Source organism: Branchiostoma belcheri, unplaced genomic scaffold, assembly GCF_001625305.1.
Source record: "Branchiostoma belcheri isolate BF01 breed outbred unplaced genomic scaffold, Haploidv18h27 scaffold1, whole genome shotgun sequence".
Classification (NCBI taxonomy): Eukaryota; Metazoa; Chordata; class Leptocardii; order Amphioxiformes; family Branchiostomatidae; genus Branchiostoma; species Branchiostoma belcheri.
Genome location: NW_017802379.1, coordinates 4,678,937 through 4,702,947, shown reverse-complemented (window position 1 = coordinate 4,702,947; position 24,011 = coordinate 4,678,937). Strand labels below are relative to the sequence as shown.

Below are 24,011 nucleotides of genomic sequence, written 5' to 3'. Positions count from 1 at the left end.
CTCACACTTTATTTAATTAGGTGAAGTTAAAGCTCTAAGACATTAGGAATGTAGAATGAATGAAAGGCTTTTCCCTTCAAATATTGTTGACAAATCAAAATCTGTTGAGTGCTAACATGTATTTGTTATTGACTACACTAACCTGTGTTGATCCACATGATAGGTTCATACGTGTATGTTTGCTTCAAATCATAACATTTGCAAAACACACTTATTAGTTAAAAATAGTTAAAAATCTTCAAAGTCACAGTGATCAAAATAATGTTAGTCTTCAACACACACACACATATACATATGGTCATTAGGTGAATTGACTCACAGTCATTTTATTACAATATTTCCTGATCATCTATGCAAACATAGTCCTAATCTCCTACATATATTTAGTAAGGTCACTTGGTGGTTAGGATTGGTTGTTGACTTACAATCTTAAGGTTCTGGGTTCGAATCCCTATAGCAGGCCCAAATGTTGTGCCATTGTGACAGGCACTTTTTCTTCATTCAAATCAGGTTAAAATGAGTACATAGACGTCCTTTTAGATGGGATTTGAAGCTGGAGGTCCTGTGTTTGAAAAGAGGCACGCCTCAAGTGTGTTTAAGATTCACTGCATGTATTGAAAAGAGTAGCGTCTTTCCCAGTGTGAGTGGATCAAACCTTACAGACCTTTCTTACCTAGATGGTAGCTACTTCACAAAACTGGTGTGTTATGACTGCAGGTGGTTTACTGGTTATGCAAAACAAACAACAAAAGATGGTAAAAAGTCTTATCAAGTCATCCTGTTCACACTTAAACAAACACACACACACAAGCGGCACACTAACATAGCCTCATCAACAAGATCATTCCTCAGATGAGTCTGATCTATCTGACTGGGAGTGTTGTTAATCTTGTGGCTTTTCTTTAAAACACAGGACGTTCTTGTGGTTATCACAGTAGTCATCGTCCCACTGCAGGCGGGCATATCTCCACATCTGAGCACACATCTGCTGAGCATTGTTGGGTTCACCTGTTGGAAAAAAACAACTGAGTTACTAGTAGGAAACACTAGCAACAATCTAACGTTTTTCATTTCAGAAACCATACTTTTAATCTATTATTTGCACCATTGTTTCCATAGCAGCTCCACATTATGAACAAGAAATCAAAGATTCCAGACCTCCAGGAAGTGTTTTAGGTCTTGGTATAAAGTAATTCCCGAAGTGATTGTATGATGTGATTTGATTTTATTGCACTGCTTCCTGAATTCCTCCACATACTACCCACTTTAAATTCCACCCAGGGAATGTTTGGTCACCTTCAGGCCTGGCGTTCCCATATTATCAAGTAACTGTTGAAATCACTTCCCACCCACCAACTATCAGAACAAACAGAGACACAAACCCACAACACAGCCACCCAAAACGATTCTTCCGTACCCAGAAGTATAAGTATTAACGAAGGGGGGGGGGGATGCTCCCGTCAGAGAAGTTTTGTTTATTATACTTGTACCATCAAAGAGTTAGGGCTACGAAGTAGAGGGATCATCGGCGTGAATTAAAGTAAAATAAGACATTTCTTAGCAATACTTCGTTGTTTTGGAGGTTAGGTATATATTCTGAGGAACAGAATTTACTTAATAGTATGTTGTCTTTGAACATGTCTGTTGATGTAAAAGTTTGAAAACGGTAAATCCTCACCGCTTGCCCAGTCCCCCTCGACCATAGGTGTGCCGTCCAGCCAGGTGAACGTCATGTCACCATCGTAGTCAGTCGCCCCGATCCAGACATCACCGACGGACAGGGACATCAGGAACGACTGGAACGCACAATATATTTGTTTGTTTACTAAAACACTGCAGGAAAATAACAACACAAACCAACGAGGCGGTCAAGAAACTTTACAAGCACATTTAAATTAGTGGCAGGATTCTGGGAAATGTCCAACTACTAGTATGTGCCGGAAATGGCAAAAACAAATATTTGATTTTTTATCTGTTTCCCGAAAAAAGTTTCCGACCATGCTGTAAATCGTACAAAGCAGCTGCAGAATGTCCAAATATATGTCATAAATTGAAAAAGATTGTAAAACGATACTACTGTCGTAGAATGTCAAAATCAATTCCAAAGGAAACGAAAAAAATGTGAAGAAATAAAAATGAAGCTTAGAGTCTATTATTCGCCGCATCATACTCTTTGTGTTTCAGTAAGTCATCTGTTCAACCTTCATGACCACGTAGAATAATCGTCATAATTAGGGCAACTTTTGGGCCGAAACTCTTTTTTTTATTCGCACGCTCGCGTCCGTTTTGGGGTTCCCAGTGGATGTCATCCATATAATCATATCAACATTGCCTTATGGCAAAGAAACAAATGAAGACTAACGTCTTACCCGGACGGCGTTAAAGTTGGACGGATCCTTGATCATGGCCATCCTCCCGCCGTTGATCTCGCAGTTGGACTGCGCCAGGCTGAACGGCAGCTGGGAGCCCGTCAAGTAGTAGCAGGTGGTGCCGATTTCCAACCCGGTGCACCATTCTGGGAGAGAAAAAAGGAGCTTGGATGAAACAGCGCTGAGTTACAGGAATCGATTGAGGCAATGGGCTCTTTTAGGTCACAATGATTATTATTTAGTTACGTACTGAAATCATAGCCATATAAATGACACCTGCGCATTGGCTATTCTTCAAGAATTGCCTGATTCGAAATTAAGAAATACTGTACATGGACGAGCGGGGTGTTGGAATTTACAAATAGTGTTGGCAGAACGTACTGTGTCGGAGAGAAAACCGGATTTTTTTAACGACGAATTTTCGTTGGATGTTTTGGTCAACTTTGCATCAAAATTTTGACCCGTTGCAGATGGTACATCACAACATTTGAAACTATGGACGGAAAGTCATCCATAAATTCGGAAATATAACCTTAAACGAGAAATTCTACTGAAGTGCTTTGCGCAATAAATTGCTAGTTTCACACAGGCGCAGTGCGTCCTGTCAATATACTGGACAGCACTGTGTTCCAACAGCTGAACATGTGCTGTGCTGTTCCCACCTTCCTCGGGCAGCATTTCCAGCAGGCTGTCCCCCACAGTTTTGCCCACTTCCGGCAGCTGCTTGGTGAAGGAGTCGATGTACATCTGTACCACCCGCTTCATGTCACCACAGTCCACCGGCAGTTTGGCGGGCTGCTCGCTGGCCTCTGGTCAATGTCACAACAAGAAAATCTCAAACTTCCAGGAAGTACTTTTTATTGCTAAACTAAGAGTTTTGCGAATTTATTGATTAACGACTGAATAGATGATTTGACAAACAAGGCAAGGGGGCTAGATCTAGGAACCTTGCCGACAGAGATCTTGTTGCGGCAAGTCCAAAGTGGGTGTAGTCCCAGTTGGGGAGTTATTTCCCGAATTCCTCCTCATACTACCCACTTACTTTCACCTGTCGCGTGCTGGTCACCTTCAGGCGTGACCTCCCTATCAATCAACTGTCAAAATCTCCTCCCACCCATCATGCAACCCGAAGCTATTGGGTCATACTAGTAAACCCACGCCTCAGCCACCCAAAACAATACTTCCATGCCCAGAAGCTTAAGTGAACTAATACGATTGGTGGTTGCAAACTTACTGCCCTCCACGGCCGCCTCCAAGTCGATGCTGGATGGGCAGTTCCCCGCCTTCATGTCCACCACGATCTGCCGCATTTCGTCATACTCCATCGCGGACCGCCCGATAGCCTCTCCCAGCGCCAGCAGGGCTTCGGACGTCGCCACCCCGGTTGGACAGAGGTGCTGTGCGGCATTGAATTGTGTGAGTGCCGGGGAAATAGTCTGGGTGCCAGCCTGACTTTTAGTTTTAGTACACCCTGCCAAAAAGACTGGGTTCGCACGTATACTATTGCCTCTACCAGGCTTCGTAGGTGGCCGGAAAGATCAGAAATGGCAATACCGATTAATCAATGTGCAAAACCCACCATAACTTTACTTCCGTAACTAAAGATAAGCAGCTATCAAGTTTTCCTCTTGGTAGTTAGATAGAGATTTATGATATTTTGATCGGAAAATTCAAGTAGAAAATATTACCGAGTAGTCGATGACGTTAACTTCCGCCACTGGAGCCCGTCGAAAGCGGACTTCGGGAAAACACAGGGCAGTTGGAAAATTAGTTTACAAGACAGAACTAGTTCCGAGATTTTACTCGAAATATTGGTCCTATCAGTCACTTGGTAAGAAATAATTACGGTCAAACTCATGTCGACGCTATGACATGAAACACAGTATTTTCAACAACAACAACAACGATGGCTAAGGTGCTAATGTGCACGTGGCTAAGGTGCTTGATGCCCTCCCTCTTCAGACAAATCCCTCAAAAGGATCTTGATTTATAGGTGCAAAGAAAGACACAGACCCAAAGAAGAAACGTTCAACGGTTCTAAGTATGAAAGTCTCATCTTATTATAATTACCAATAAAAGCTATCGTAGCATATCGTAAGATATGTAAATGAGGCACTGATTTGCATGATATATCTGTAATACTAGTAATGTTAATCATCCCACGAATGCTTGCAAACGACATACCAATGCAGCAAACGGATCGTGAGTTACAGCTGCGAACTAAAAAAAACTGTTCTCCTTGTAACAAAAAACTTATACGTACTAGGGGGCCTAAATCCACTGTCCTGAATGGGTGATGGTGTCACCTCGTCTGGGGGGTTGAAACGGTCGTCGATGACAGTGCGCATGGCCCTTCGGATGGCCTCCAACAAGTTTAGGTTGATGACGCTCCTGGTCATGGTTGGAATGATGCTGATCAACTCCTCCTCGCAGCGCCTCCTGTTGGCTTCTGCACGCACAACAGTTTTTGCAAAATGGTGAAATGTTCAGCACGTGTAGTGCAATGTGGGGCTCCGCTACTCTACTATGTAGGTGTGTTGGGCTCTTAAACATGTAGAGGTACGACCAAAGATCTTACGCCCGAAGCTCCCCATACACAGATTCATAATATCATTTCTAAAAAAAACTCTGATCTAATATCCCGCAGAGATGAATATGCATAAGAGGAGTATAGTCTCCCTTTGTGCTTTTCTAGGTCATGTATGTCGCAAAACGTGACTTGAAAAAGAATTTAGATAAACATCTTGGATCAGAAACTTCGTTAAAGTTCTGCTTAACAAGAAATATGTCAACAATCAGTTTTTCGAAAGGGGCCAATCACTAGTGATATTGTAAACAAGGGACCTAGTTAACCTTTCTTCATCACCCAATGCATACAGTCGTGAGAAAGTTGGGAACTTAAGAAAGCAAAGAAACAGTGACCACCCTACGGGTATTTAAGAAAAGCAAAACTAATTAGGTAGTCCGGACAAATTAAAACAGTACAGACTAAATAGTAAAAGATTGCCTTACAAACGGAATTACTGTTAATTTCCTGCTCAAAATATCGACCTGTGGGGTGTGTTGTTTACTTCTGTGTCAAACACATAGCAACTCCGTTGATGTCCAACACAATTAGCAGGCCGACCAATGGTAGCACGACAATTAGCGGTTCGACCAACGAGGGAACGGTGCGTACCTTATGATTAAATAGATGCCAGCCACGGAAAGTGAGGTTTTCATATGTATTTGAGATTTTTCAATGGTTTTCTGTATCCCAACGCCCTAATTAGACCATCCTACAACCAACCGATAATCATTATATCCAAACGTAGATTCGATATTTCCTGAGGTTAAAACCCATGTAAAAGGTACGTCGAATGGCCGATAGCTAGGCTGGCTTGCGGACGCGAGATTGAGAGGTTGCGGGTTCGATTCCTGGCTGGACACTGTGTCATTGGGAAAGGCATTTACATGTAACACTTTCCTCACTCTACCCAGGTGTAAAATGGGTACCTGACTTCTGTTGCGGAAGTAAAGGGCGGTGGAAGGAGAGGGATGGAGTCAACCTTTCAATACAGTGGATCAACAACCCACTGCCCCTATGGCCTCAAAAAGACTAGGGGACTACCTTTGCCTTGTTTTTAAAGGTTCAGTAGGAGATAACTATGGTGAAAACCAATTGACAAACCGATCATCCTTGCCGTTTCTTGTCTAGCATCTTCCAAGCTCTCCAGGAAGCCGCTGTTGGAATCCCCGCAGAGCTGAGCGTGGAGGACTTCTTTCTCGGCCCGAATAGTCTTGAGCCGCCGGTCTGTTTCCGACCGCATGTCGGCAGCTTTGAACAGCACGGCCGCCGGCACGTCTCCGTCCTTACACGTAGGCTGGGGAAAAACAACGGTGTCAGTGTAGTTCTCATAGAAATCATATTTATATTTCCAGTACAGTAAGTTATAGGACTCATATATTTAAGCCTCCTTCGACTGAAATAAAACTTATACATCGGATTTCTTACACTGACACACACAAGAAACGCTAGAATGACCCTTTCAGAGAACGTTTTAGAATACATGAACCTTAGCGAAATACGGAGCCGTCTTTTTAACCAGAAATTCACAGTTCAAATGTGGCTACGATCGTCGACTAAAATAACTAAACCTATGTAGATAAGTAGAAATAAAATAGACGTAGACTTACTGTCTTTTCGACCGTGAGTTCCTGCACACTTTTCAGCGCTAGAGGAGCGGCGAGGATTGCGCTGACGAGCGCGGCAGCCGCCAGGAACACCCAAGTGCAGACCCTCTCCATCGCGATCGGTCCTACTTAACCTACCAACCTTCCTACTCTGGTGGCAACTGTATAATGTTATGCTGCCAAACAAGCATTTATAGAAATCCGGTGGGTCACCTTGAAACTCAATCTGATTGAATCAACATACACCTGGGTCCGAACAAAGAGTGGACTAATCACAGGGCTCAGCTCATCCGCATCCTGGACGGTTCTCATTAGAAGCGTTTTTATTGGGTTACTCGTGGACAAAGGAAGTACGGGTCTACATCATTGCTTTGGAACTGTTCATCTGTTCAGTTTTTACCCAAATCTATGCACGAGTGACGTAAGTTAACGAAGTGTTGATTACTCCGAGGAATAGAATTCTACTTTTTTTGCAGATTTTACGAGGTCATAATTAGGCCAAAGTGGTACCGGCATTGTATAAATTGGTACAAATTCCAAAATGTCATGAACTTTGTAAATGAGTTGTTGTTGTTGAGGTCATTGATTATGTGACGATTCTATGTTTGAGTGCCTATAGCAGGCCCCACGGTTGTGCACTTAAGAAATGTACTTTACACCTCCTATTTCCTCACTTGACTCAGGTGCAAATGAGTAAAATTTACTGACAAAAGTTCGAAACAAACTTCGGTAAGTTGTGACCCTTTTTTACATTACCCTGCCAAGCGTGTGACAGAAAACAACAGACAAGGATAGTGAATTGGTGTGTATTTGTAGTCTCTAAATCAGCACATTGACTAGCACAGTGTATATAAAACACCATGGATAAAGTGAGATTCTAAAACTATCAAAATAGCGCTGTCTTGGTGTGATGTTGGACGAACATTAGATCTAGATCTAGAGGGCACTTTTGTGCTTGAATAGACTATATTTCTATTTGTAAATCTTATCAATTATCAATATTCACCAAAACAAACAGAATTTTATGTAACATTGTTATTTTTCTTCTGTATCAAAACATTAAACGCTAATTAATTCAATCCAAGACTGACTTCTTTCTTGCAAGTCTACTTATCAAATTGTTTTAGTGAGAAAGATACGAGAAAGAAGTTTTGTTTTTACATCCGTAAAGTTATAGAAAACGTTTTAAGTGCTAGTAGTTGTACCAGCAACACTAACTTCTAAGTCACGGTGTCCTCGCTAAGCATACGACACAGATTCGACCACTACTATGTAAAGAAATCATTTATGCAAATTGATATTTTTTTTACAAACTCATTCATGTCATGATGACTCGAGGTAAATACGCCGTTTTGTATGGTCATGTGATGTGGTATAGACCAATCCCATAGCCCCGCCCACTTCGTCACAACGTAGGACATGGTAATACAAGTACTAGTACTAGTATTTGACGGACAAGCAGCGATTCTGTCATTGGTCGAACCACTAATTACTATTCTCTCATTGGTTGAACTGCTAATTGTGATGGACAGTGCGGATCCGACGTAGTAAATATTGACACCTTCTCTTGTCTTCTAGTTGTTGAAGTGCACGCCGGGAGGGCGTAGAACGCGGTCGATGACCTGGATGACGCCGTTGGTCCCGAAGGTGTCGCAGCTGGCGACAGAAGCGCCGCCACGCGCCGAGTAGGAGAACTGCGACCTCCGGAACACCTGGCGGAACTTCCCGCGACGGCTGAAGCAAGAATCGCAGCAGAGGAACTCTGTGGAAACAAACCGTTTAATCTCAAATCACTACTCTAGATGTCAGGTCAGAAATGAGGTCTGTGTGCCATTTAACGTAAATCGTAATTAGCTATTTTAATTCCTATAGTCATTGGTAGCCTAATTATGCTCTAATCAAATTTATTAGAGCATAATTGTTGCATTCTAATAGAGCGCGGCGACTGATCTTAACGTTAAGCGAAGTCAGCCTGCCGAACTTAACGTAATGCGTAGCCTGAATTCAGCGAAGGGCATTCTTACCATTTTCAAGTTACCCCAACCTCTATTTTCAACCGCATTTCTGGAGTTGAATATGCAGGGTTCACTCCACAAGAAGTGGGATTACATTCCACCCTTACTTATTTACAGTGCAATATATAATGCACAGTACAACAAATGCTTTCTTCACACTTACCGTCCACGATATGGTGCTTGAGAACTTTGACGAGCGCCTCGGTGTTTTCCAGCAGGTTGTCCAGCGTGTCGTCCGGGATGCGCTTGAAGGCCTCGTTGGTTGGCGCGAAGATGGTGACGGGGCCGTCCCCCTGCAGGGCGGTGATGAGGTCCGCCCGCCGCAGGGCCTTCACCAGGATACTGAACGTCTCGTTACCGTCCAGTAAGTCAGCCAGGGTTTGGGTGGGCGGCGCCAGGACCTGAGCAAACAACGCCAGGGGTATTAGCTACCTGGGAGATACATTAAAATCTGTTTGTAAATTCGGGTTATCGGTGAGTTTGGTCTATCAATATGTTTTTGTTACTGATGCCATACCCTTAGACAGCTTACCGACATACATATATATGGCTGTTGTTTAGGTAACCATTCCCAGACGTACCAGTCAGACTTACCTGAGACATAATCACGTAATAGCTAGAGTAACACCTAGGGTTAAACGTGCAGGGCTCACTCTACAAAAAGTGAGGTAGCCCATGGCCAAAATTCAAAAGATGTCGCGTGGCGAAAGATTCAATCAAAAAGAATTCTGTACCTTGTTGATCACGTGAACAACTCCGTTGCAGCCTCCCTGGTCGGCTTTCACGACGCGTGCGCACTGGACGTTCACGATGGTGTGGAAGAACCAGTCCTGTAGATAAAGAGCGATAAAAATGACAAATTGCACCAATGAAATATTGTTTCCTATAATAAGGTCAAAATATAAGTGTATACAAAAGTCTAAACACACGTGTTGATATGCCTAATTAATAAGTACTTTTGATAGTGGAAAATAGGTAATTACGAACCTTCACTGAAACATGCAGCTTGTTGGACGACCCTAGAGTCGGCAGCATGGCCCCATTCCGTAGATCTTTGGCGGACGCCGCTTGCGGCACCACATGGTACTGCAGCACCTCAGCTAAGGCCGCCGGATTGCTGGTGAGAGCTTTCACTGTCTCCTCTGGCAACTCCTAAACCGACAGAAAATAAACTACGACCATTCGAAATTTGAAGACCATAAACACACACAGATCATCATAAAACATAATCTTCATTGGTTGAACTGCTAATTAGCAGTCAGGGTCGGCATTTTGTAGGGAGTTTTACACACACACCTGGATTGCCTGGTCGGAGGGGGCGAAGATGGTGATGTTGTCCTGAGAACGGAGGGTGTCCGTCAGGCCGGCGACTTCGATAAGCTCCACCAAGCGACTCGCCCCGGAAGCGCTCAGGACGTCAATGACGTTTCGCGCTGTGTAATTACACATAATTATCGAAATATGTAACGTAACGCTATATAATCAGAACATTGAAGTAAAATCAGAAAAAAAGGCATATTCTTATCCATATAACAATCATATGGGTATGATAATCTAGTGTGGAATTATCAGGATGTATCTAAACTCATTTCTAAGATCGGATGCCAAACCTTTATTTGGGATCAGAACATTGTCGATGACGTGAACAACACCGTTGTAGCCCATAACATTGCCTTGTATGACCTAAGAATAACAAATACACAAATTAACAAATAAACGAAAACAAACAAGCACATTACCAGGTCATTAAAAACGTTGATCAAAAGACAAAGCAAAGCTGTTTTCCAAGTAAAGTCAATTATTAAGTCAACCACGCATGCGCAATTAATTAAACCATTGACAGAATTAAAAGGTACTAGTGCATATTCAACATGTTTACAATCTAGAAGCAATATGTAACCTTTAATCAACAAATTATGGTGTTGTTGTTTACCTGGGCGGTGTTGACAAATATCTTGTCGTCCGAGTCCCGTTCCACCTTCAGGTCCTCCCCAGCCATGGACACCGAGCGGTGTCTGCCCGTCACTGCGTCTGCGCAGATGGTGTGCGGGATCACGTGATGCAACAGCAGATCTGCAAGGGCGTGGGTCAAACAATTTTTTTAGTATTTTTGCGAAGAAAACACAGGGCTTAAACTTTGATAAAAAATTGTACTTAACCGTTCCTCTGTTAGCTATTATGTTTACTCATGTGTCCGTAGTTATTTCAATATATACAGTCACAGAAGTGAGAAATTAAATTGTGAAACCACAGATTGACAGGAAGGTCGAACTGGAGGTAGAAATATACTCCTTTGAGGCTGACTCCATGGGAAAACGAATGGTATACGTAGTCATTGGCTGGAAGAACCCAAAACCTCGAGTATTGCATGTGCGCAACAGTGGAATTTACAAAACCAGCGAGAAATTCACCATTACATGTATATAGAAAAAATTCTTTAGAGAAGTGTCACAACGTTCGTCCTGACAGATTCGCAACTTGAACGACTTCAAAAGCTGGATTGTTAACCACCTGACAACGCATGGCTGAAGCAAGGCAGACGGACATACGACCCGGTTCCCACACAAATAATGTGCAGCTCTCCCTCCCTGTACGTTACCGCTGTAGTGTACATTTTTGTCACTTCATGGACATCTAACATCCAAGAATGGCGACTTAAAAATAGGGTAAACCGAAAGACGGTCAACGACTGTTGCTGCTGTTCTAGATTTACTCCAACACTGACTAAAACATCAAACAAAGCGGACATAAAAGCAGTTTCTGTGATTGTGTGAAGTGCCCCGTTTTACCTCAGGCCAGGCTTGACCTTTCTACAAACCATTATATATGCCAGAGTGGCCGGCGCCTGGAGTCACATTTGTTTATTAGTTTGTCTCGCCTGCTGTCCTTTTGGCAGAAAACTACCAATTATCCCACACACATCAATTTTGTGAAATGGACTGCGTTAGTCTGGCGGCTACAAAGTCCCGGCTGTACGGGGGCGTCGTTTTAAGATTGCCGCGTTTTTTGACGATTATTTGTCATTTTCAACATCGCAACTGCCATGTTTTGACGGCTTTTTACCGGGGTATCCACTCAAAGCGCGTCGGAGCTTGATGACCATGCCAACACCAAGAGAACTGGGAACACAACCCAATGCTGTGTGATTAACGTGCGATTGACTGTTTGTTTGTTTGTTTGTTTGTTTGTTTGTTTGTTTGTTTATTGATAAATACGGACCAACTATTATCAAACTGAGAATTGGTACGGTAGTGTTGGAGGCTGCGATGACTGGTTTCCATGGTGACAGAGAAATCTGAACTCCTATTGGACTAATTTTCATAGTGATGAAGAATCCTGAGCTCCTATCGGTAGTTCTGGGAATGGGAATGGTTCTCTTGAGGTCCAATCAGTCCCTGACAGGGAGAGAATGTGTAACACAGTCTTAACTACCAAAGTAGCAGTGAAAAACATGGAGAAAAGGAACTAACTTTTCAGACATCTCTCGTCTCCCAGCAGCCTCTTCAAGGTTTCCTCGGGCACGCCGTCGAAGGCCGCGTCCGTGGGAGCGAAGACGGTCATCTGTCCGTCCGAGTCCAGCACACTGGACAGGTCAGTCTTACCCAAGGCTGTGGGAAAATCAGTAAACTAAAGAGACGAAGATACAATATCCTACTCATCCTATGTAGCAAACGTCACTTTACGTCTAGGAAACGTTAAAGCATCTAATATAAACAAAATAAGTAATAATATAAATAAACTAATACTAGTAAACTTATATCTATAACACAATAAAAGCATACAATGTTGAGGGAAATGTGCAGGCCCAATAATATGCTACTCGTATTTCTACGTCTTACAACGAACAAGAACATACTAGACAGCTGTATTTAACTGTACGTATGATGGCCACTATATATACATTTCACGCACTATAAACTTGTATTGTGTGAAATGAAACACACACCTGTCTTAAGGGTGGTGAAGCGACTGTCCTGGCTGATGATCTCCAGCACGGATCTCTTGGTGTTGGGCAGGATGCCGTCCACCACATGCAGGACGCCGTTACTGGCCAGCTGGTCCGTCCGGACGATCTTCACACAGTTGGCGTTCACAATCTGCAGAACGGCAAAACGCGTATCTCACGTTTACCTAGTCTGGTGTGCAGTCTATCGTGGTTGGGGCAGGCTGTCTTCGGGGCTCTAATAGTTTTCCCCCGCCCAGCTTAACAGACCGTCCGGTAGGAGTGTTGCCACTCCCCACCAATGGCGAATCAAACTCCCGCCGTGAAAAACCTACTGGGGAACCTAGCCCAGGCGGGCGGGGAAGAGCTTCAGCAGCCCCGAAGAAAACCCGCCCCAACCACGATAGACTGGATACCAGGTTAACGTTTACCATACATTCTGATTTCATAAAGTTTCGGCAGTCAATTAGTTTCTTTCGGGTTCGGGAGTATTGTTATGGGTGGCTGAGTTGTGGGTTTGTGTGTCTGTTCGTCCAAATAGCGACGGTTACAAGGAGGATGGGAGGTGTCCACAGTTCCCTTTCAAAACCGAAAACTGAACACTGCCCGGTGGTTAGTGTACTTCAGGGTCACGAAAACCCAAAATACTTCCCGGAAGTCTCCGATTTCTTGTCCAAAATGCAGAGAAACCCCGACCTTTTTGTTCTGGTACTCCGTTGTGCGAATCTCTCCCGGCCCCATGGTCCTCAGGATCTCCTCATCTTTGATGTCGTTAGTCGTGAGCCAGCCGGACACCACGTGACTCAACAACGTGTCCTTCAGCTGGTCCAGGGTCAGGGCTGGGGTGTCGCCCTACATGTAGGTGTACAAGGGAGTACCAATAGATTGGACACGGTTATAGAATTGTCTACAAAATACGAGTACACTTATCCCAATGAGGGACTATGAGCACAACTTGTTAAATAAACGTTAAATATGATATCGGCCTTTATTGCTCATAATGTTAGTGTAGGATACTTGTACCTCAGGTAACTGGAAGTTAGTTAGAAATATAAGAGCGTTTAAACTGTGAAACAAGAAAGAGAGACTAGGCATTACAGATCAGCATAAAGCTATAGCTTTTGAAAGCAACATTAAGCCATCGTTTGGAAGTACCAGTCACAGTTTTGAAAGCAGAAGTACGAGTGTGATAAGGAAGATGGCGGTGGTACTACTACTGATGATGATGATGCAGTGATGTCTGATGCTGATGTGACCGATGGCTATCATGACGATGCAGATGGACATGGTGTTGTTCTAACGTCATGCAGGTGCTGATGATGACGGGAGGGTGATGATGAAGATGGTGATGCTGATGATGATGATGAAATTGTGCCGCTTCTTCATTCACAAAGGGTACGTTGGCACCGTTGCAGCAAAATGGGTTACCATGCATAGCATCATAAGCTAACCGTCCAGGCAGGTCAAATCGTCTCGTGATCACTAGAAAGCGTACTGTGACTTTCTAAAAACGCCGTGGCACCAACGTGTGCACGTTTTCTGTACAAATAGGTGGGTGACGTCAGTCTGTGATGCTGTGCTCAGAAAGCTAGTCTAGTTAAACAGCTCCTGTCGTAACCAGTCCACACAAACTGGACTTTACGAACATGACAAAAATCGGCTTGATAAAAAGTTAATAAAAAAGGTTTATTGGTTTTGTAATAGGTTTAATTTCTATAACCAATAGTTCACAACGTATTTTTACTTGCGGAAAACTTTTTTGTGGTTTATGTATTCTTCAAACGTCAAAGAAGCCAGATGGCAGACGACATGTGGAAGCTAAATGTGACACCAAGGGCAGCCTCGCTTTGGTACATTTGAATATGGCGGCCGAAATTCCAAATCAAGTGTGTTTTTTACCTCCATGGTTATCCATAAAATCCAGTTGTGGCTATATTGTGTACAGAGGACAGGCGTTTGTTCTGGAGCCATTTTACCAGGTAACTTGTGATAAACCACGTTGTTGAAACACTACCAGCGTCTCCCCAGAAAACGGCGGGAAAGATTCCGTAAAAAAACAATTTACCCTTTCCGGGATCGCCCTTTTTGAGGGAGACTCGAAATCAGTGATTACCCTAGTGGGGATGGACTGGAAGGCGCCGTCGGTGGGGGCGAAGACGGTGAAGTTGTTCAGGCCGGTCAGGGCGCCTTCCAGCTTCGCCTTCCCCGCGTAAGACACGAACTCCGACAGCCCCAGGTCTTGTGCAGTATCCAGTAGATTCTTCAGCTCGGCTACTTCTATACAACCAAAGACATAACAAGTTGTTAACAACTTTGATCACAAACCATGAAACTTGAATTATGAAATGTCAACCTATCATTTTGCATTGACGAAGTAAGACGTTTCAATTAACGTCTTAATTAAAGTTCAAATAAGTTCAAGACATCGTCAACGTTACATCACGTTTCCCTATACTAATACTTCTTCCAGCCTTTATCTCACATGAAAAGCTATCTGCCATTCAAATCAAAACCCTAACGTGCCTATGACAAAAGATTCAAAACCCGGAGGTTCCTCGGTTGTACCAAGGGAAGCCACTAGGAAGCCAAGATCACACCTTGCATTTTGTCTTCTCAAAACCTACCCACTACCGTAAAGAATATTAAAATCCATCCAGGCGCCTTCTTAAGTACATGTAATGCTGTTCACAAATATGCGGAAATACAAACAGACATAGACAGTCACACACACACACACACACACACACACACACACACACACACACACACACACACACACACACACACACACACACACACAAATAGACAGACCAAAAACAATACTTCCATTTTTCCTCGAGGTATCTAACGACTTACTGAGAGGGCAGCCAGGCTTGCCCTGTTGGCGGGCGAACCCGGCACAGCAGCGGTATGTGATGGTGGCGCTGTACTTCTGCTGGAAGTCGTCTGCCCTGTAGGTCACACAACAATGTCATCGTCAAACATGCTGTGGTTATAGGGAGAGGTAGTTTTAAATCTAAAACATACGCTAGTCTACGCTGACATAAGACGGTTTAAGTCAAAATAAAAGACCGTCTGACAGTGTGTGTGGTTGGCCCTTGTCCAAAAATCAGTCTATTTCAACCGTCCGTACTGCATCATTCGTCAGGTGCCAAGGTCACGTGTCCTAATGGATTGGTCATTTGAACCTGACGATGGCTGGAGTGTGGATTACCGGACATTCAGAGACGTTTGGAATTCAGTTACTCTCAACGTATCCTTTTCTCAATACGTTTATCCGAGTTTTGTTCAATTCCATATTGCATGCACACAGGGTCTACGAATAAGACTGGATTTTCCCAAGGCTCCTGAAATTTCCCAATTAGATGTGACGTTGATATAACGTTAAAGTGTTGAATCCAGGCCTGTCATTGGTATGAATTATCCCCCACTCCGGTTTACATACGCCTACGCACTCAACCGCTAACTTGGACTCGCGCCCGGTGTCAAGGCATATACATGATCCTGCCAAATACATGACTCCGACACTACTTGGGGGTTTCCAATATACCTGCAGCAACGGGTGGGAGGAGTTAAGTCGTGATGTGGGAGACTAAACCTAACCTAACTTAACCCCAATCGTACGTCTAACCCTAGCCATGAACAATGATCCCAACTCTAACCCTAACCCTAACTCTAATACCAACTCTAACCCTAACTCTAACTCTAATACCAACCCTAACCTTAACCCTAGCCCTAAACACCTGACTTCTCACGTATGTGGCAGCTCAAGGATTAGGCTCAACACCGGGAGCTTGTGAGAGGGACAGTACAACTGATGTTTCATATAAACTGTTACTTCAGTGTACGGAGGTTTTGTTTTAAATGTGCCTCTTTGCACCTTTGCTTTATGGGAGCCATTCGGTTTTAGTGGTAAGGACTAACTCATTCTATTAATGTCGTCGTGTATGTTCGTTAGGTTACTAAACATCTATAAAACTTTTTAAAAAATGTTCCCAGGGATCTTCGGGTGGGGCGATCCCATGTTGAAAGTGCAGGGGTGGTCAGGATACCTGCCGTCAGACCCACCTGTATGTACACCTGTAGGAACCGTCGTCTCCACTGCCGCACTCCTTAATCTTCAGCATGAAGTCTTCCCCACCGGGCAGCGCCTCGGCGTCACCCTCCTTCGTCTCACAGACGTTGGGCCTGGATAAATAAACATAGTTTACTTCCGGGTAGGGAATATTGTTTTGGGTGGATGAATTGTGGGTTTGTGCCTGTTTGTCCAAGTAGCGACGGTCGCCCTGCAGGCAGCGGGTGGGAGTAAGTGAGCGGTATGTGGAGGAATTCAGGAAGTGGTGCAATACATTGTACTAATATCTGATTTGACTACATTGCAGTTCCAATACATTCATGAAAACCCAAAACGCTTTCCGGCGGTTTTTAAACTTGTAGGTTGCGAAAACCCAAAATACTTCCCAGAAGTCTGGATTTCTGGACAGAAAGGAACTGAACGGAATGTTCCTAAAGGAAATGTGTCGTATGAAAGACGCACGCGATTAATTCCCCTTGTAACTTCGCCAAGAAACTCGGGTAAAGGCCCCACTTCCCCCCTCTTAAGGGGTTACGATAAGGCGAATCACGGTGGGCGCTGTATTTTCTAGTCTGTGCCAGTCATGGTGATTACGCGGTCGGCAGACACCAGATTGACGACAGTTCCGAACCTGGCGCTGACAAAACACGACAGACGGACGGTTTAACGCGCCTTTGTGGTGGAAAGAATGAGGATAAATATGCCCTTTTTCGTAAGGCGTAATCAGCCATTTTTAATCTACGTCATCCGTAGGAAGCCGCACAGAATCATTGTAATTCGTAAGCAGTATAAGCGGTAACGCGTAATTGTTAATCAGCTCTGAGAATTTACCCGTTAATGGCGGCGAAAATTTTGCGTAATTCGTAATCCCCACACACACACATAAATGCAGGCCCTCAAAAGAAAGGATGGAGTGTGGAACTCTAATTTCGAAGAAATGGCGTGACAGCTTAATTGGAACTAGAAAGGCCAATATTTGCTTTGGAGCAAATATAGCGATGGGTTCACCACATTTTACCACATGGCAGGGAAAGAATGAGAAACACAAGGGAAAACAATGCTTTACATTGATATAACTATAGTATGAAGTAACATACAACTAAGACTACAACAGTTGGATAGCTATTCCCTACATTATTGGTTAGGATTGCATAATGCAAACTGTTGATTTTCAAGATAAAAAGAAGCGTTCATAGCCCGCATTCCAATGCTGGAGCAGGAAAGCTTAAAATACCTACCAAAACACTTGAATACAGACATACTGTCAGTATGGCATGGCTCTGTGCAGGTGTAAATGAAGTTAAGCCAGTTAAATCCCAACAGCCAATCAGCAAGGAGAATAGAGGAAAGCTGCATGCCTATTGGTTGATGCCTTGCATGCCATTGTGATGACTCATGTCCAAATGTGGTAAACACTGCACACTTACACAGTAATACATTAGCTATTACACAGCCAAAAACTCAAATAAAACCATTCTAAAAGCCTGTATCACAATAATTTAAAAAACGCCTAGGGGTATTTGCCCACTGTACCTCCATACCAAATTTCAGGACCTTAGGCCCTAAAATGAAGAAGCTGAATCCATTTAAAGATATGGCAGGAGGAGGAGAAGGAGGAGGAGAAGGAGAAGAAACATCAGAAAAAGCAATATGGTTTCACCACACCACTTCGTGGTGTGGTGAACCCATAATGAACTTTCAAATATGACATTAACGGAAGCGGCAAGTTCTTAACTTCTTCTTTTACATCATACTTTTCCTTTTTATCTTACAAAATGGCGAATGTCATCATGATTAAAATACTGGAAAGCGACCAGGGGTTCTCTAAAGATGTTTGAAAGAGCTATCAGTGGATCAGCGGTTTGATAAGTCGTTGTCTGCTGGGCTGGTGCCAGGTAAGGAGAGACCTGGGTACCCTGGTACCGAGAGTTGGCCCCTGGTACGGATGTGACGTCACGTGGCTGTGACGTCATCGGACCATTTGTTCCGATGTATCTTGCATGTCTTGTCCTGATTTTGTAACCCATGGAGAATGGTTCAGATTACTGACTAAATGAGTCACTTTAGGGACGATGTGGCTAAGGAATATTTCTTGTAAGTTACACAACACGGATGGTTTAGATTACTGACTACATGAGTAGCTGGAGGGACGATGTAGCTAAGGAAATAGACCATGACCCCGACAGACATGGATACAGCAACAAGTTCATACATCCCAAGACACAACATATCGTATCACAGCTTACACAACTTCCTTACATACTAAACCATTCCATACGAACTTTGAGTACTCTGGGGTGAGGTTCTGCGGATATTTGTCATTGTTTAACATTACCACGGTACGGCTTTATATACAGTCAAGTTCCGTTACTTAGTCCATGGCCATGTTGCAATGATAAGGATTTCTTTCAACACAAACAATACTGTCCTTGCGTCCCACCTGTGTCTCAATTCGGATTTATAATGTAACTTTCACCGTTCACACAACTTTCTGCAATGTGTTATTGTCACAGAGTTAGGGCCTAACAGGGCTACAGGCTGGCACGGACGCGAGCGCGCTTCAGATATATGTAAACCTTAATTCTTTGGAGCAGCTGGTCAGTGTAAGTCACCCTTGCCAGGAGACACAAGCTGTGTTGGAATAACTAGTTACTGACAGATTCTCGGCAAGTCTGGCACTGACGCTAGGTCAGCGACCCTGAGGCCACGACCTTCAATCTCTCTACCCTGATATCAGTCAATACCTTACGAAACTGCGCAAGTTTCTACGAAAACTTCAACGAAACTTTAACTTACAACCAAACACGTATTGATACAGAAATATCCTCCAAAGGTTAAGATAAGAAACTATACGGACTCACGAAACTTTTCGGAACAGTAATATAAAGAAACCCTATCCATATTGTCCATCAGAGTGAAATCGTTGTGACTCAATTGTACTCTCCATGCAGAGGTTTAGGCTTCGGCTAATTTTTGACGTACGTGTTTTAGGTAAGTGGTCGTACTGGATATTGTATGCCTGTCAATGATGTTGTCTTGCCAATTTGACACTGTCTTGGAACCACCAAAAGATTTGCTTGTGGAGAATAATTCTATTGGCACGCAATCATGGCAGTTTTGCTGGATTTGACCTTACAATACAGTTGGATACGATCAACTGTATAGTGGTTAACGAAGGCGATTTGCTCAATAACTAACGGCAATCTTTTGTATTTCCATTTCAACTTGATTGATCCTTTTCTGATACGATCAACAAACAAGCTGACGTAAGAAATTACCAGATGTTGATGGAAGACTACGATAAGCCTCATTTCCGTATCCCCTACATCCCACACAAGCTATTAACTCAAAGTCACGGGTTCGAAACCCACAGAACCTCCTTGTTCTCAAAATGATGACGCATGTTCTGGGCTATAGATCAGTTAGGTAATGGGCGTACTCCCGGGGCTAGCTGCTAGTCACAAGGTTGACCTTGGCGTTTAATTTTTTCCTGTCAGTTTTCTGAAGGGTACCAATAATGATCAGCGGTGACGTAGTTGAGTTGTAATATTATGCGCATGTAAACACGAGTTTGAAACTTTTTTTCTAACCCCGTTTTTCGTGCGAAAACAAGTTATGTAAAACGTGCACAGTGAGTTAGATAATAGGTGGTTTACTCGCATGCGCCCTATGTGTCACCCAGACTTCAGTTGTCAGTCTTTGTATACAATAACACATTAGGTAAGAAGTTTGGTAACGACTAGCCTGGATTTCAGACTGTTTCCAGGCCAGTCCCTCGGTTCCAGAACCAACATACCCGCAAGGAAAATTTTAGCAAAGTTAGTGAGAACTCAGCGCTCAGTAAGGATGACAGTGACAGTGCGCCATCAGACAATCAGAAAAAAATAGTATAATCGGAAAACAGCCTGACTGAAACCCAAGAGATATCACGTTAGAAATTTGGCCCAAAACAACAAGGCTGTCATGTCTCGATTCGGAGTGCATTCTGGAGGCGTCTGAGCATTATAATGCACAGCTATGTTTGCCCACCGTGGTTTGCCTGGGAAGTTGACGGTCTCGCATGCAAGTTCTGAACACACTGAGCACACCCGGGTATCTGACATTGAAACGCAGATCACATCACTGATCGCGTATGTGTCAGCAAATACGTCTGCGAAGTTACGTCTCTGCGAAGAGTAGAGGGCTAAAAAAGATTTCGAACAGTCAACAGTCTCCGGCAAAGTGAACTCAATAACTTGAACTGAGAAAACCTAACTGAGAGCACAACATATCGTCGGATGATCCTAAAAACTAGTTCTATCATCAACTGTTGCATATCATTCGCGATATAGGGACATTCAATGATTGTAAGAGGTTAACGTTTATACAATGTAGTTAGGAAACCCGCTGGGTGTTACACCTGGATCATGAGATTACTGGTGAAAGCCAGCCCAGGCGGCGGTCCAAATCTGCCATGCTTCCGTGTAATCAGAAATGACACCGTTGCCCTCCATACACAAAAGCGAAGTCTTCATCAAGTTTCGAACTTTTGTTAGCGAGACGTAACTTCTTAGAACTGTCACACAAATGAACAGAGCTACGTGTAGATGAATCAAGTATACAATACTTTTGGTATATGGTCCCTACCCTGACCACCATCCTTCCCTGTCTCCCGAAAACCAATCTGACCACCAGGGCTTCCACCGGGACCACGGCAGGATGATATCGTGGATGTAATCCCTCGAGCGCCGCCATGAGCGATGATGGCGGCCGCGGCGGTGCGTCCGGGCGTCCGTCTGGGTCGCGAGGGCGCACAGAGCCAGCAGAGCCCACGCAAGCGTCACCCCCGTCTTCATGGCACCCGCTGGAGTTCCCTGCTTACTTGTCCTGGTGCCAGAAGAAGCTGGAAGTTTTGTCGAAGCCCGCGAGGTGAACTAGTACTTGTCTCGTCTGCGCGGAGACTTGTCTCAAGGCCTGTTGGCGCTGGCCAAGGGTGGCGGAAGGCACGAGATGCGGGTTCTGTGTTGCATAAGGCGACGAGGGCGGGACGAGAACACTTTTCCTCCAAATACAGGGGTGGCCAGGGCCTCGAGCAGTCTGGCTGCCAGACAGCTTCCAGGGCATACACGGGCTCCCAACGAAATTTTACCACAGACACCTCCTCATCAGTTAGACCATGTTGCTGTAAAATTTACTTGGGGACATATTGACTCTGGAGCCAATAAGCTGACCTTTATAAGCTCTATTAAACAACAGTCTGGCTTCCAGGCTTAGATGCAATGGGAACTTGAAGTCAGGAGGTTTGATTTTGGAACAAATGTAGGCCATGTTGTACACAAGGGAGTATCAATTGTGGTTCAGCATGGGGGAAAATGGTTGATATCGCTTTACAAACACGCTCCGCGCAAGTCGCATTAGCGAAATTCTGTAAGAAGTCGGCTAGTCATGTATTAATTGAAGCACAATCTATTGGAAAATAGCACTCCCTTCTGGACTTTAGTACTCCTTTAATATTTATCGTGGAGCTTTGTTTTGTCTTGTTAGACGTACTGTGAGTTTTTTTTTTCAAGTCGTCCTTGTGCCGACTAGCTTAGACCCATAAAAGACCATAAACTACATGTTGCTGAATCATGGTGAGTTGAATCTTGCTGAGTCATTGGTGAGTTGACCGAGGCAGTTTTGGCACTGTGCGGTGACAATGGGTGAAAGGGACTGCAGTGGGTGTACATTGTAAACACATGGCAACGTTTTGGTCAGTGCACCATCTTGCTAAACTTGGAGGGCTGTGTTAAAAGTTGCCGTAAATTTCAGCACGACTCACCCTATACAACATCACGCAGATGTTTCCACTTCCAAGGGTATGTACAAAGAAGTCATAAGGACACACGACCTACTTCAAGCAGAGGTAAGGCTTGTTTTGGGGCGTTTTAGGTTTTGAGGCCAGTGCTGTACATACACCCAAAGAAAAGCTGACAAAATCGAAAGCCCGACAACGTTCCAAACAACCTCTGCTTGGAGAATAAAACAAACCCTCACATCACATCTTAGATCTTAGGCTCCCCATGTGGACGTCCTCATCTCTTAAACCCACCCCGTGTCCCCAAATATTTAAAGAAGCTTTAGTCTAATTGGCCCACCTTCATGGTGAGTCCTATAATGAATGACCTTTAGCTTTAGAAGAACAATCTTTCAGAAGTTAATATAGATTGGTCGGGAGCGTTGTGTAATGTCACGAACACATGGGTAAAGTCTGTCTGCCAGCTGTTCCAGATTTCCTGTTTGTGCTAAAGAGTGAAGGAAGGAATCCTGGTTACTTACACAATGTGCGATTTGTCTAAATCAGACGGGGTTTGGCTGAGGTTGTACGATGTAATTAGTACTGAATGTCTGCAGTAGCTGTTTACACTTGCGCCGCTGGTGGTAAGGACGCGGTCACACTCGTCGTAGATCGCCGTACGACTTTCGTAGGATGTTCAAGCCGAGACTGCGACGGAATCAACCGCCGACAAGAATCTAATATAAGGCTGCCTTTTTCGATAACAAGGCAGCTAAACTTAGTACGAGACGTGCAAGACTATCTCAATAATTTCATCAGCAGCAGTTTGTGATCGTACAACGATCGTGCGACTTTCGTACGACCGGATCCTAACTTATCCCATATCCGATTTACAGTCGCCCGTTGAATAACTTTACACTGGAAGTGGCGGCCAGTTCTCCATCGTTACAACGTTTTTGATCAGAAATTGTTTGTTCTTCCTTTCACTATTGTTGAAACACTTCCAATCGTAATACACACATACATGATGACAAGATGAATGGAAATGTTGCACAAGTCCAAACCGACTCTCTGCCAACAATCGCTTTCCTCCGGAAATTCTTTTCCAGCGTTCAAAGATCTTATAATTCTTAACTCTTCCAGGCTTTGGGGCTGAAAGAGTCAACAGTTCTGACCCCTGTACTTGGGGAAGAGTTAAAACATGTGTCGAGTCGCAAATTGTTCCGAAGGCCGGATTCTAGCCTCAAACCCGGACACTGACCGGCAGCTGGCCTGATAGAAGCCCGTAATTTATAGTGACCTAATCCGTGGGAAATGCACACTTTGTCAGGGAGCTGGAGACTTGAACCTGATAGGCACTATGTGGCTGGGCATTGGTCGGAAATTTCTCGACTCACCGTCAGAGCGTCTGCATGGGGTTCGTCGGGATTCGTCAGAGGGTCTGCATGGGGTTGTCGGTATTCTATACTGACTGACTTCACAATATTGACTCGTGCTATACATTCATTGTAACGTTCATAGGTTTTAAATACTATGGATTCGAAATCGGATAGTCATGTTTGAATGATTTCCACCTGTCATTGGTTAGATCTTTCTCGGGCCTAACAGAACCAAGGGCCAACAAAATACCCAAAGAAAAGGAGACAATATACAAGCCCCGACAAAACGCCTGAAAAGCTTT

General features: G+C 43.9%; 1 protein-coding gene across 1 annotated transcript; it reads right to left on the bottom strand.

Moving 5' to 3' along the window:
• Nucleotides 1-83: 83 nt before the first annotated feature.
• LOC109465977 lies at nucleotides 84-21,646 on the bottom strand. Its single transcript, XM_019763521.1, has 23 exons — nucleotides 21,202-21,646; nucleotides 16,569-16,688; nucleotides 15,357-15,451; nucleotides 14,566-14,777; nucleotides 13,197-13,352; nucleotides 12,504-12,654; nucleotides 12,028-12,165; nucleotides 10,491-10,630; nucleotides 10,168-10,240; nucleotides 9,854-9,990; nucleotides 9,545-9,709; nucleotides 9,292-9,387; nucleotides 8,721-8,958; nucleotides 8,119-8,304; nucleotides 6,546-6,670; nucleotides 6,040-6,232; nucleotides 4,633-4,818; nucleotides 4,058-4,107; nucleotides 3,604-3,766; nucleotides 3,032-3,178; nucleotides 2,370-2,515; nucleotides 1,679-1,796; nucleotides 84-1,008 (listed from the first exon to the last, which is right to left on the bottom strand). The coding sequence occupies exons 1-23, from the start codon at nucleotides 21,408-21,410 to the stop codon at nucleotides 884-886; spliced, it is 3,369 nt and encodes a 1,122-aa protein (XP_019619080.1). The 5' UTR covers nucleotides 21,411-21,646; the 3' UTR covers nucleotides 84-883.
• Between the last annotated feature and the right edge of the window lie 2,365 nt (nucleotides 21,647-24,011).

Bases quoted from the DNA above. Each gene is read 5' to 3' on its own strand.
- LOC109465977 (XM_019763521.1), bottom strand. From the start codon at position 21,410: ATGAAGACGGGGGTGACGCTTGCGTGGGCTCTGCTGGCTCTGTGCGCC. The intron at 12,166-12,503 runs GTGTGTGTTTCA...ATTTTCCCACAG, and splicing joins CTTCACCACCCTTAAGACAG to CCTTGGGTAAGACTGACCTG. The intron at 8,305-8,720 runs GTAAGTGTGAAG...TTGTTTCCACAG, and splicing joins CAAGCACCATATCGTGGACG to AGTTCCTCTGCTGCGATTCT.